Here is a 14470-nt window from a genome sequence, read left to right on the forward strand (position 1 = left end):
GAGGATGATGATGATGATGATGATGATGAAGGGGTTCCTCCCAGCTCTTTGCTCTCAAGACACTTTTTCGACCAGGAATTTTCCCGGCGTGGCACCGTGATTCCTCTGTATAAAACACACACACACACACACACACACACACACACACACACACACACACACACACACACACACACACACACACACACACAGAAGAGCTGTTGCCTCTGCTGGGGACTGTGACATCACCTATCTTCACACACACACACACACACACGCGCGCGCGAGCGGCCGCGCGCACACACACACACAAACACACGCGCGCGCGCATACAGCGGCGTCAGAGCTCTTCGCCTTTTCTCAGAAAGGGGTTGGACAGTAGTACATGCGTGTGTGTGAGTGTGTGAGAGAGTGTGTGTGTTTTCCTGCCACGATGAGCAGCTGCAGCTTCGTGAACATGGCGACAATAGGAGACTTCGACCCGCTCAACGCCACCGTCCCCGCCACCAAAGTTGAAATCACAGTCTCTTGCAGGTAAGCGCGCTTCTCTGCGGACCTTCAGTTCAGTACAGACAGCGAAACGACGCCTTATACAGTGTGTCAGCGACATATTACTGAACTGAAAGTTAAAGTAAAAGCGTTCAGTGTCGTACAAGAGCAACAGTGTTCCTCTAACCTGCTGAAACACACCAGCAGCTCAGGCTTCTCCTTATAGCTGTAGAACTTTACATGAACTTTAACTCGTGTTGTTTATGTCTGAAAGCAAGCAGCTGTTGAGATCGAACCCAGGTTTAAAATGTGCATCTTCTCTGTAGTGAACTGTGTGTGTTGACATTGTGACAAGCTCAATATTACTATATATTCTGATTTATTCAGCCTTTATGGTCAAAGATATTATCAGTGAGTCTAAAACTGGGAAACCCCATAAATATGTGAAGCTAGTCATAGGCTCTGTGATTATTTATTTGTCTGATTGTTTATTATTATTATTGTTTGTTATTACATGAATTAATAAGTTCTCTATTTACATCAAGTCCATTAAATTCATTTGTTCTGATTGAGGGAGTGGAATTAATTTTATAGCTGAATGGAGGTTTAATACAATGTTACGCGCTAATGTTGTGGTCTGCTTTGCTTTCTTTCTCTAGCTGAAATATTAATTTACATATTTTATTTACTGTTAAAATACTAAATATTAAAATACTAAAACCAGAAAAACCTGATCGGAAGGTTGTGAGTTTGAATCCCAGCTCCACCAAGCTGCCACTGCTGGGCCCCTGAGCAAGGCCCTTAATTACTCAGTTGTATAAATCAGAATCCGAGTCAGAATCAGATTTATTGGGGAAGTGTGTTGACACAAATAAAAATGTAAGTCACTCTGGATAAGGGAGTCTGCTAAATGCTATAAATGTAAATGTGTATCGTAAAAAAAAAGTTGATAGTAATGACGATTTTCTGTGAGGGCATGTTTACAGAGGGTTTAGTCAGAAGAGTAGCAAAAAGCAGGTCTATTTTTGTTATTAAATGAAACCTCAATGATTATCATAATCATCATAATGTTCAGTTATTAATTTAACTTAAAATCTTTGTCATTTTGTAGTCACAGTATGGACAGATATAATCCACTATATCACTAAATGCCCCTATGTATCATGAGTTAAGGTGTAGAACTGATAGCTCAATCTATATTTCTTAATATTCTTAAAATATTGAAAAGCCGTTCAGCTGATTAAGGTACAGTGAGGTAATGGAAAGTGGTTTGGTGTATGCGACGTTACTAAATGAATCACATGGGTGTGTACGGTAATTTTTGTTTTGTGTCAAGTTGTTTCATCCCTCCAGTTATTTCATACATGTATGTTAATTGCCCTCGAGTGTTATATGTACAGTATGTTGCAAGAAAAATGATTTGTATGTGTAGGAATCGATGAATAATCCCAGCTTATACATAAGGTTTTTTTACTTAGTTGGTGTTCCATAGTGTTATGGTCTTTAGTTCCTGTAAACACTAGCCTGGGGAATAGTGACAAACACAATAACATGTGCAAAGTGAAGTGGGCGGTGAGGCAGATGGGTGCATGGTGAATTGTTCTGCTCCGTGTCCCTATGGGCGAATTTGCTGGACTCTGTTTTCTTCGCACGGCTGCACGCCTAGTGAGGAGTGCCTACGCCGGTGCCATGGTTACCATCAGGTGCATGCCTTTACTGTACATGAGGGGTACTCTGTCACCATGGTTATCATTTAACACCATGGAGATTGGGAGGAGGACTGGAAAAGAAACAGAGAGACAGATTTAGTTTGTGCATTGTTTTTACATCCACATGCAGTTGTATTTCTCCTTCACAGTCAGTACATAACCAGGCCAAAGTCTGGAATAATTTTTGACTAAGGCAAAGGCTAATAAACATTTAAACGTATTAAACACATTTTTCATGTTTGTTTTATTATCCCAAATATGTCTGTTTGCAAGCAATATCACAAATTACACCACAGTTCCCTCAAAGGGGTCAAACGGTTGTTTTTATTTCTGTGTCAGCGCTGACAGTAAGAGCTGGCTCTAATTAAAATCACAGATTTTTATTAATTTGCCCTTTTAATTGTTTCTATCTTAACATCTTTACATAATATAAGACAGATGCTCTTTGTAAGACTAACAATAAACGGATTAATAACATGTAATTTAATGAAGTTCATATTCGTGATATACATGTTTTCTGATTTATTTACTTTTCTTACTTTTACTTTATTGTTTTTTAGTGTTTACTTTATAAAACACTTTATATTGGTAAGTATATTGTCTGCATTAGTGAGTCTTTAGGGCAGAGGACTGTGTGCTTTCTGGTATCTCTAACTTAACAAGCTGCCTTTATTCATCAAATTCAATAATAAAATCTAATTTTATTTGTAAGTTTTAATATCCCAGGTTATTATGAGCCTGGGGTCAGAGTGCCATAGTTCGGCACCCCTGGAGCAGGTGAGGTTAAAGGCCTTGCTCAAGGACCCAATGTTGATGTCTCAGCAGCTTGTGGGCTTGAACCCTGACCGGCTGATCAGTAACCTGAAGCCTTAACCGCTGAACCATCACGTCCTGTTCATCACGTTATTGACTTTAAGATACAGAAAAAGGCTGGAGAGGAAATGACTGCTTAAAGCTGATATAGCAGAGTGACAACCAGAATGAATTTGTCTCACTGTTTATAAATTACACTGTTCATAAATAAATTCGAAATTGTGATCGAATTGAATGTTATGCAGTACAAAGTGAATTGACGCAGTACAAAATGAGTACAACTCTTTGGGGCATGATGTTACAGGAAAATAATTAACTTTGGAGTGATATGGAGTGATATGGAGATTCATATTTAATACTCATTCTGTATATTTTATCTCATCGTCTTGTTTATTTTGTATAGCATAGTGTTATTTATGTCTGTACTTTTGAGAGTCAATAAATCTGATTCTGATTCTGATAAGAGTAACTTCACCACTCCACCATCACACCACCAGCATCAGGGGTTGATTATTTTCCTATAACACATTCCATTGTGTTTTATTGGTTGCGTTTGTTGTCAAAGATCAGCAAGTTTTGCCAGTTTCTTTTCCCTGTTAAATAGTGTATTTATGTATTATTTTGGATTTAAAAAAAAATGGTCTTTTCTTATTGAGTGTCTGCTGTTTTGCTGGTGTGTTGTATTCTCTATAAATACTGTTTATAAATATCTTTTTAGAAAATTCCCCATTATGTCCCACCTTGTCCTCCTCAGCCTTATTTTAGTCCTTACACATGTTCCTTTGCCCTCATATACTGGAGTTCAATTTTAAGCATGAGCAGTTTCTTGTTCATGTACTTATCATAAGCACAGTTGCTTCAGGGGTACATGCCTGCACAGAATAGTGAAATGTCCTGAAGTGGTCCAGAGTGGCTTTTGCACTGGGTCAAATTAGGTCTGACTGCAAGGAAATGGCTTGTTTATTCTGCTGTTCCCCGAGCTTCTGAAAGCTCCTCATTAAAACTGAAATGACATAAGGTGCCGTTATGTCTGTAAAACATTATATCTAAATAGGAAGGTGATTTAAAAAAAAAAAAACATCCCAGCTTTGTACAAAGGGCATGCGTGAACTTTGTGAATTCCTCATACTGTGTTGAGCAATCTATACAAATCATTTGAACAGTACTGTCCAAACTTAGGCAGGAAGAAATCTATAGAGCTCGGAAATAGCTGGCTCTTTTTCCTCTCTTTTGTATACGCATTTGTGTACTTTCTGTCTTATTTTGCAGCTTTGGAAGCTCTGCTGTCTGACAAGCTTTAGAGTGTCCTTTGAACATGGGATTGATTGGAAATTCTGTCCATTGGCTTTAATCAATTCAATGCACAAAGTGGATTCCAGCACTTACAGCTCCCACACAGAGCACCCGATTTATGAACATCTGAATTTTTAAACAATTCCTATTACTATTCAACAAAAATTCTAATTCTAATTCCTATTCAGTACAATTGCATTTGTTTCAAATATATTGCTTATAACAATGGACACAATGTCATCAAGCAGCTACAAACGCAGTCATTATGTCGGCTTTGTAGAAGCCATCATTATGTTTTCCTATTTAAGCTTAGACAAAAATTGATCAAGAGTAACTCCTCCTAGCTTTCGAGCCACATTCACCAAATTCGGATATGTTGTAGACGCTGGTCTGAAGTTTGTTGCTGTTACTTTTCTAAGCGATCCGAGTACTGGTACTTCTGGTACCGGGTCTCAAATTGGCCTTTTTTCCCATAGACTCCCATTATAAACTTTGGAGGTTTATAACTCGGCAAGGTTTCGAACTATCTACACCAAACTCGGCCAGATCCTTTAGGGTGATACTCTGAACAAAGTTTTAAATTGGTGTACCGACTGGCCTTTCGATTGTCCCGCAGCCCCGCCCCCAATATATGAATCGAAATCGAAAAACTTTTTACAACATGGGCATGTGACATATCAAAATACTCAGAACAATGAGGGGAACTTCCTCACGGGTATTCGGATGACGTCACATGCTTGCCTCCAATTGCTTCCAAATGTTTTGGCACCCTAGCTTTCTGTCCTCTTGCCTCCAAACACTAACACTGATCCTTATGTCCACTCGCCTTCAAAAAACACCGGCCTTTGCGAATACTTGCTTTGTCAAAGCCAACATCAAAGTTTGTCGTGACAAACTTTACAAATCTAGTTCATTGCTAAGATGCCGCAGTTTCACCCTGATGTTGATATAAAGCTTGTGTCAGGAAGTGTAGACTAAATACTGTACAAAACTACTGGCTGTGAAATATACTGTATTATTTAGTTGAACTAGTCAACGGCGTCATCCTTTCTATAACGTCACCAAACACGAACGTGTGGTCATGTTAATATAATGCCACAGTGTTTAAGAATAAGCTTGTCTGGGAGTTGAGCTATGATGCAACGTCTGAGCCAGCAAATGAAAATAAAATCGCTTTCCACTGGGACAGAACGTAATCTAGATACCTGATTAAGTAAGCATATACAAAGAGGAGCTTGCTTGAAGTCAGTCTACAGTTTACTACGGTCTAATAAGAGGTTTTGCTCTTTAACATGACCTACATTTAATGAGGAATGATAACTTGGTGGTTGATGAGACAATTTTACCATTCAGCATTGTCTGGCAGTTAGTCCCTTCAGCAACGGCTGTTACAAAGGTCTCTTTTAAAGGAACTGTGGTACTTTGGTTTGTAATGGATCGAACAATGGCTGGCGTGGGATTATTCTCTCTTTAAAAACTTCAGAAATAATCAGTGTTTCCTCCTTTGAGAAAACATTGCGGTTGCAACATCACTTCCTGAATTTGCGATTATGTTCCTGTGAACTTTACCTTTAGTGCAGAATAGTTTTTTTTTTTTCTTATGCCACTTTATTCACTAAAATATTCATGGCTACGTTTTAAGACTGGAGAACAGAAGAAACAGGAAAGAGTGTGTTAGAATGATTATAATTGTGCCTGGCTTTAATGCTTCTGGGAACTGAAGTTTTAAAGATTTAAAAGTGTGTGCTCTCTCGCTCAGGAAAGGGAGTGGAATGTAAGTGTGTGGGTGTAAATGTTGGAGATGAGCCCAGGAGAAAAGGGAAGTCTGTGTGTTTACAGTGGTTTAGAGGCACATGACTTTCCCCACTGCTGTCCTGATAAACTTTACCTGTTTAATTGTGTCAATCATTAACAACACCATTCCCTTGTTGGAGGTGAAATCTGTCAATGAAATGTGCTAAACATCTCTTTTGCAAGATTTTTTTTCCAATATATATATGAGAAAAGATTTGATGAAACATTTGTTTATTCTTCTGTCATTTTTAGGTTTATAGATTTCAAAGAAATGCATGACAGAGTACAGAGCTACTTCATGCCTATTTATAAAACAGGAGCAATTTATAAAATCATGAGTAAACATTTCTCCATAGATTTATAGTTCTTTCAGCCTACAACATCTTTATATTTTTGCTGGATTCATATTTATTCCCTTCCTCCATACCTTCGGTATATTAAACATTAGCTCTGGTTGCTTGTGTCTGCCATGCTTATTCAGAGATACGTCTATTTAAGGTTGACTCAGGTGTTTTATTGCTTTGGATCCCTTGGTTCGGTGATTGAGTGAGTTACAGGAGCAGGAAGGTAGTCTGAGCACCAGCTGGGTCCAAAGTCTCCTGAGAAATCACTGCCTCATTCTCAGGTTCTGCAGGTTGCCTAACATGCACAAATTACGAATTAGGCTGGAAATATCTGCACATCAGGCAGAGCATGACTGAGTCACTGTGGCTCCTGGCAGATCCCCATTAACACTTTTTTTTTTTTACAGCTGGATATCAGCACGGTGCCCCAAGCATGCAGGTGCTCCGGTGTATTCCTGCATGGGTGTGTAATTTGCACACTGTCTGCTAGAAAAGAGGGGATTTATTGCTTATTATAGATCTATTTTAGCTTTGCATCTGAAGACTGTGCGATGCTAGCTGTTTGTGAATACGAAAGCTTAGAGGGCATGCTGTGGTGTGAGCTGTTCAGAGTTTCTGGAATTTTCCCTCCCACCTGTTGCTTGAGTAGGAAATGTGAGAAAGAGAGTTGGCTTTCAGTCTTGAAGTGATGTCAAGCTTGAAGGAAAAAAAACCCAAAACAATTCTGAATAGCCTACTTTGTTGGAAATGTGGTCAGACTTTACCCCGATGTGTTCTAACAGGATATGTGTTTACCTTATTAACTGAAAAAAGAGAGTTTAAATGTTGAGATATTTTCCTCAGCGGTGATCTGTCAGGGCCAGACAGTTCTCTGCTGCTCGGCTTAATAATTTTACTGTAAAAAAAAAAAGAAAGAAAAGGACTAATATATTCTGTCGGAGTTTCTCTTTAGCTTGCTATTCAGTCTGACTTTTGCTGACGTATACTGGCTTCCTTTGTGAAAACAAAGCTGTCTAGGCATAGAGGATTTTAGCTATTTTTCACTGTTTCAAGTGTAAATCTAAAGCTTGTCTCTCAGGGCCTTCAGAATTTGGAGTGAAGTCAACTCACAGACATTTCTAAATACAAATATACATTAGGTGTATATTGTTTATAATGTCGCTCTATAGCAGCGCTGTGAAGCTGTATATCTGCTGTACTGATCCTTTATGCATTGTGAAATGAACTGCTGTTGATGGGCTTAATGTAAACATCCATTCACTCATCTCCAGTAAGTACTTTATCCTGGTCAGGGTGGATCCGCATCCTATTACAGGAACACTATGCGTAAGTCAGGAATACATCTGGGATGGGATGCCAGGCTAATGCAAGGTTGAAGCACGCACACATTTACATGTAGGGTTAATATAACTTACACCTGTTGGCATATATTGAGATATGAGTGGAAAACAACAAAAAGATCAACAAAAAGGCTCCACCGAGATATTAAGCTGAGCTAAAGGTTTGAACTAGGAAGAGTAGAACACCATGCCATTTTCAAAATATTCCCCAAAATCCACATGTAACAGAATCGGCGTATAACGTTTAATGTTTAAAGGCAGGGCATATAACGTTTAATGTTTAAAAGTTTGAACAACTGATGATTATTTTGCATATATTGTCTAACAATAATTTAAAAAAAACCCCTAGATTTGCTCTGTAACATTGGTTTGCAAGATTTAATTATTATAATTGAGATTATAATCTAATTTGGTTATGCACAGTAGTAGTCTGTAGTGCACTTGAGATAAACCACAAGGTGTTTTCAGGTAAGAGAGGGTTAATAGTCAGTAAGTCAGCACCACTGGAGCATTTGCTTCATCATTCTTACCTAGATACGGCTATAACATACATATTTACAAGTATTGAAGTAAATGTGAATAGAATTTCAGATTGTCCCACTCTTCAGGCAATCACACTATATTATTTGTTTGTAGTGGGTGTAATTTTTCAATCTGTAATAAATAAGATTACGGTTTGTTTAACGTAACTGAAAGGAACTATTTGAAAATAATAACATTACTAATATTTGTTTGTCCACCATTTTATACGAAGGAGATCTCTTGATTAATTATGATCTTCCGGCATTTAGTACAGTTTCCATTTTTTTTTATAGGAATGTACTTATTTAGAGTAGCAAAAATTTTCCAGAAGTTACTGTTGGCTATACAGCAGAGATTTTGTGTTAGAAAGACGAGCTGAATAAAGAGCGTTAGTCAGGGTCAGCCTGATGGAAAGGTTCAGGTGCTGCCAGGATTAATGACTAAACACGTCTTGTAAATGCCAGCAGACTGAACTGCCTTTTCATTTTCTTTGTCACAGTGTATGAGAAAGTCACTTTAAACTAAATTATTTCATACAAAGGCATGTAATCAATTATATTTAGTCAGCTGAAAGAATGTCAGGTCCCTCTTAACAAGGACAAATTCAAATTCATCATTTGCTATTTTGTGTGTGTGTGTGTGTGTGTGTGTGTGTGTTTGTGTGTGTTCCCATGACAGTCACAAAAGTCCTCAGCCACAAAAATCAGGATAAAGTTTATGTTAAAGTGTATACCTGATCGTTTTATAAGGAGGACTGTATGACTTAGATAATACATCCTCATTTTGATTGACTCAAGCAGTCACTGGGTTTCCATGGGTCTGGGGAAGCTGAAAATTTCAGTTGCTATGTGACTCATGGTGGTGGCAGTGAACCTCTTCTGGGCTGCAGCTCACTGGGCATGATGTGACATTTATACTATACCACTTAGCTCCGGTGAGCAAAGTGATACATGATCATAGATCAGAGCTCAGACGGAGGGTGTTATCATTATGGTAAACTGCACATTTACACTAAGGGTAGATTAGATTTACTGATAGTATTCTTTATCTCATCATGTCAGAGAAATATAACAAGTGCTACAGTAGAATTCAGATGTCTAGAGGAGCAAGGCTGAATTGAAATGGGCCTGGAGTGATATTTTTGGCATTGTAATGCGTCATGATGAGAGAAAGCCTTCCTATTGACCTTTAGACCCATAAAGATCACATAATGGTGGGTATTGAGGAAAATGACAAGTGGGTCTGAATGTATTGAGCAACGACAAGCTGCCTGCTGGGACCCTGCTTAATGGCTCCATGACGAAGACAAAAGCAACAAAGAGAGCAGAACATTGCAAGCCAGAAAACAAAACTGAATCGATGTACAGTCGCCTCACTGGGATGAAGCCAAAAAACATGCATGTGATTGAAGCCAAGTGCACACAGCAGATCTAAAATGTAAATTAGCATCTAGCTTTTACAACCTTTTAGAAAACTACTCTGCTGCATTGCGGCTCAGCGAGTAGAGCTTCTTCATAATTGGTAAAATAAATTTTGGTATGGTGCCTGGTTGCTGGCACAAGCAAAAGTTGGTCAGTGTTTCTTCAGTGCAAGTGCTTATTTGGAAATGAAGTGAATTACATGTTTTTCTTTGAGCTGCTAACATGACATCAGTCATCAGCTGGTAATTAGGCTGTGTGAAAGATGGGGTTTTCTGAACTGTGACTTTCCTGAACTGTGATCTCACAGAGGGCTTACAGATTGTAATTTTTATTTGGTGACAATATATACAGTAGATGTGAAGAAGGGCTTTGCTTCGTAGTTTCTTTGTACTGATGGGAACAGTGATGGGATAGATATGTGCTTAGATCTCAAGGGAGACCCAGAGATTTTTCTTCTTTTTACAAAAAGACAAAAAATAGAGGTTAATACTGTAGAACCAGTTCTTAATGTAATATCTTTGGGTATTACATTAAGTTACTGAATAACTGGAATCTGGCTGAGAAGAAGCCAAGAGTATGCAAAACATTATCAGGAGTAGTATTAAAAATTTAAATAGAATTTAGCTAAAAATTTGTTTACCACTCTTCTTGGTAACTGTATAAACCTTTATATTTCATACTGGAATGTCTACAGTAACATTGTAAAATAATAGAAATTTGTTAAAAAAAAAAAAATGAACTCCATTCTATGAGAAGATATTTTGTCTTAGAATAAAAAGGTCCATGGCTTCGTGCTCTGATTGTGGATTTTCTTTTATTTGCGGGGTGACCATATCAGTGTCACTAGTTGTTCTTATTGAGTTTAATTAGAGATACTGTAAATTTATCAAGTGTTTCTTGCACACGTTAAAATCTGTCAACAAGCCTCCATTTTTTGAGGTAGCATTAAAAAGATTGTTTATCCAAAAGAAAACGCTTGCTTATTCACTGTAATCTGACTGCAGTTCATGTCCAAAATGATACTGTAATTATTTATATACAATGTTATATAGAGATCACAGCTCAGTTAATAGAAACATTTATTTTTTAGTAGTTTACTACCAGGCACAAATACTTCGTTACTGTACTTAAGTTCAAAATTTCACGTATCTGTACTTTACTTCGCTATTTAAATTTATGTCAACTTTCACTTTTACTCCACTACTTTTCCTAGATAAAATGTATACTTTTACTCCGTTATATTTCCACTAACCATCTTCGTTACTCGTTACTACAAAATAAAATCAGAAAAAATGTGTGTGACTGCAATAAGTTTGGTGAATCACTGCTCCTAGATTGCATTACATACAAACAAAATATTAATGCAAACAATCTATTCAATACTAAATGAAAATAACATTTATTGATTTGGTCTTTGTCGTGTGAATATTTTTTTTTATTAATGACTGCATTCATTGGACACACTGTTTGTAGAGAATGCACACATACAAGAACTGATTTGATTCAAGACTGACATCATTACATCATGCATAACATTTTGTTGTCTACTTTTGCCGTTTAATAATACAGTACCATAACTTTTGGCTTACTATTTAGTCATATAATATATAATATAAAACTCTTCTTGTTTTAAATTCTCACTGAGGGCTAAAACCCCCTAAAGATGAAATCCTAGAACCGCCCCTGCTCTTATGCCTACCGAAAATCACTGAAATTTTACTTTTTACTTTTATTTCAAATACTTAAGTACATTAAATATCAGAAAATTACTTTTGATACTTAAATACAGTATATATCAGATACTTTAAGACTTTTACTTGAGTAATATTCTAAAAGGTAACTTTCACTTCTACCAAAGTCTTTTTCTAGTACGCTACTTGTACTTTTACTCAAGTATTGCTTTCTAGTACTTTATACAACACTGCTATCAGGCTATATCAGTGTAAACTTTGGCGAATGCCTAAAAACAACACATTCAATCAGAGCAAAATATCACCATCAGACCTGCATATGTACTAAAAGTAATCACATACAATCTGTTTTCACACTTGTGAGTAAGCTACAAATCCACAAATTAGCCTCTCTATTGCACATTAAATAATTACATTTCATGCGGTCATCCTTTTCAGTAGACCGATCCTTTGTCAGGGTCGTAGCAGAGAGGCACCTCTCTGTTAGTGACTGCCTCGGCTATTGATTTCCTCCTGTTTTTCACTGTTCTTTTTCTCACCCCAGAGACAGGGTCCAACTCATATTAACACCCACTCCTCTCTTTGCACAATGTCTGCTTATGGTTCCTGTTGTTTTTTTTAGCTGGGAAGGTGCCATTTGGAAGTGGGTGGAATTCAGCTGTATCTATGAATAGAGTATGATGAATTGCAATAGATATTTTTCACCTCACTTATAAGTAAAATAAGATATTCTAAGTAGATTTCTTTTTTGTTCATTCCAGCTGAAATTTATTGTGTTGGAAGATAGTTGTGACGACGTATTTCACAAATAAATACAAACTTTGTTTGGAATAAGTTTTACACAGGAAGCTTGTTAGAGTCCATTATTTACATGTGTTACTTACTCAGTGATGTTATTTCCATATGAAATGGCAGTTGTTTTTTTTTTACCATGCTTGGAAAAAGGAAAAAGTTCCAGTCCATCTTTAATTTTTGGCATAAAAAAAGGTTTGATAATTTTGGCCTTCCATTTGTGATTTAACATGCAGTCATTTCCTCTATTGGAAGATTTACACCTGATTCTTTTATGCATTGAGACTCCACTTGATTAATGCTCCTCAAATTTGGGAGAGTTTTTTGGTCATCAGAAATAGCAGGACAGATGTATTTACACATGTGTCATACAACTCAGACCTCTGAATTGGAGTGGAGTATTAGAGTTAAATTTGTTCTGAATGTGTTTTTTCTGCTACCTGGATGTAACACTGACACTCAGGAGCTTAAAAGGCATGTAAATTGCTGCCTCTCATGCATTTATGTGTATATCATCAATCCTTTCAGTCCTCATGTGACATTGAATGATTGATTTATTGCGAGTCTCTAATAAAATGCTTTGGTATGAGTCATTTCACTTAAGCACATAATGAAAAAAAGAAAAGAAAGTAAATATTAATAGAAACTTAATTATGATGTATTAAAAGATAAGACCGATTAGATATGCAACTATAACAGACACCGTGAAAAATGAATACTGTCTGAATAGTACTTAAACGCCAGCCCTGATGTGTATACTGTAAACAGCTGGAATGGAAGATTTGAAACTGGAAGTCAGATGGAGGGATCTGTGTCTGTCAGTGTCCATCACTGTCAGCACACCAACATACTTTCTGACAGGCTGCTTGGGAGGCAAACGGCTATGTCCACATCTGTTTATCACCACCTCATGATAGAGGAATCCCACAGTCTTTTCATGTTTCCTTATTTATTCCTGTTTGGTTTATATTATCCCCACTTGAAATGGAGCCATAATTTAAAAAAAAATGCTTTCCATTTTAGGGGAATAAAGATTACTGATGTAAACTGAAAGATAGTGAGGTGGGAATTCACACAAGGGTTCATGTGGTACTGGGAAATGGCTCTGTAGTTATTTGCTGGATAAATCAAGTCTCTTGGAAAATATGCTAAGTGGTCCTTATTTGAAAATCATCATCCATAATCCAAGGCTTCTAATCTCGTCTGTCAATTAAATCTATTAGACATACAGTATTTTTATGCGTATAAACTTATCATTTCCTGCTTTTGTTAAAGATCAGCCTTTTTGTCTTTGTTATGATTGCTAGTATGCTAACACTGCTTGCTACATGCTAAAAGACTAGCTGTAGCAAGTTACTGAGGGTGGTTTTGACAGGAGACCCTGCAACCAATCAAATATTATTCAAATTACTTCTGAAATTGAAAAAAAGATCTTTTTTTAAAGTAGGCATTCTTAACATTCTGCTCCCTGCATGGTGAATTGCATTTGCAATGTGCAAAAAATCTGTGGTTCCCATTGATACAGGAGAACTTTGACCTCTGAATAGTTCTATGAGCCGGTATTAAACAAGAAGCAGAGACTCTAGGCAAATAAATGTAGGTGCTCCTGATTATTAATTAGTGCTCACACCAGATTTATTTCCCAGCTGGTATTTACTGTTGCTTGGCAAACATCTGAAAATAACAAAAAACACCTGACTTAGCTAATGTTATCCCTAAATCCAAAATCTCATGGCATTAGGCTTGCCTGTAATCACCCGCTGCGAATTGTGTAATTTGCCAGTATCACCTGATCTAAATACTACCAAAATGTTTGAATGGATCTGAGCTGGAGTAATAGAAATCAATTAGCGGCTATGTCAACAAGTAGAACCTGCATTCTGAATTCTATATCAGTCAAAAAAGCGTATTATTATTATTATTATTATTATTAATTTGCTGTATTTTGTGGGTTTTATTGGGTGGGGGTGGGGGGTCTAAGGCGTTTTCCTGTCCTGTCAGTAATAAGAGCGTGAACACGCAGTTTACTGTGTCTCAGATTTATAAAAAACAGTCAGTTAAACAGCAGAATGTATCTTTTGGTTGTTAACAGTTTACTACAATAGAGATATTTAATTGTAAAGTAATAACAAATGTATACTGTATAATAAACGTATGCACTCTGCTGGTCCAACCTTTTTATATATGCTATAGATTTTGTGGTGAAATCTTTTTCTTTCTGCATTTTTGGAGCGTCAGCTCGTAAGTTCGTAAGCTCGTAAGAAAAGATAAGCTGTGTTTTGG

At 37.1% G+C, this 14470-nt stretch overlaps 1 protein-coding gene across 1 annotated transcript in view; it reads left to right on the top strand.

Annotated features, from left to right (window-relative positions):
* Positions 1 to 297: 297 nt before the first annotated feature.
* LOC132858654 (copine-8) overlaps positions 298 to 14470 on the top strand; it is a 102793-nt gene continuing 88620 nt past the window's right edge. Inside the window, exon 1 of the mRNA XM_060889038.1 lies at positions 298 to 513. Coding sequence (XP_060745021.1) covers positions 365 to 513 — 149 coding nt within the window. The 5' untranslated portion in view covers positions 298 to 364. The remainder of the gene's footprint in view (positions 514 to 14470) is intronic.

The sequence above is a fragment of the Tachysurus vachellii genome, chromosome 16 (genome assembly GCF_030014155.1).
Source record: "Tachysurus vachellii isolate PV-2020 chromosome 16, HZAU_Pvac_v1, whole genome shotgun sequence".
NCBI classification, from domain to species: domain Eukaryota; kingdom Metazoa; phylum Chordata; class Actinopteri; order Siluriformes; family Bagridae; genus Tachysurus; species Tachysurus vachellii.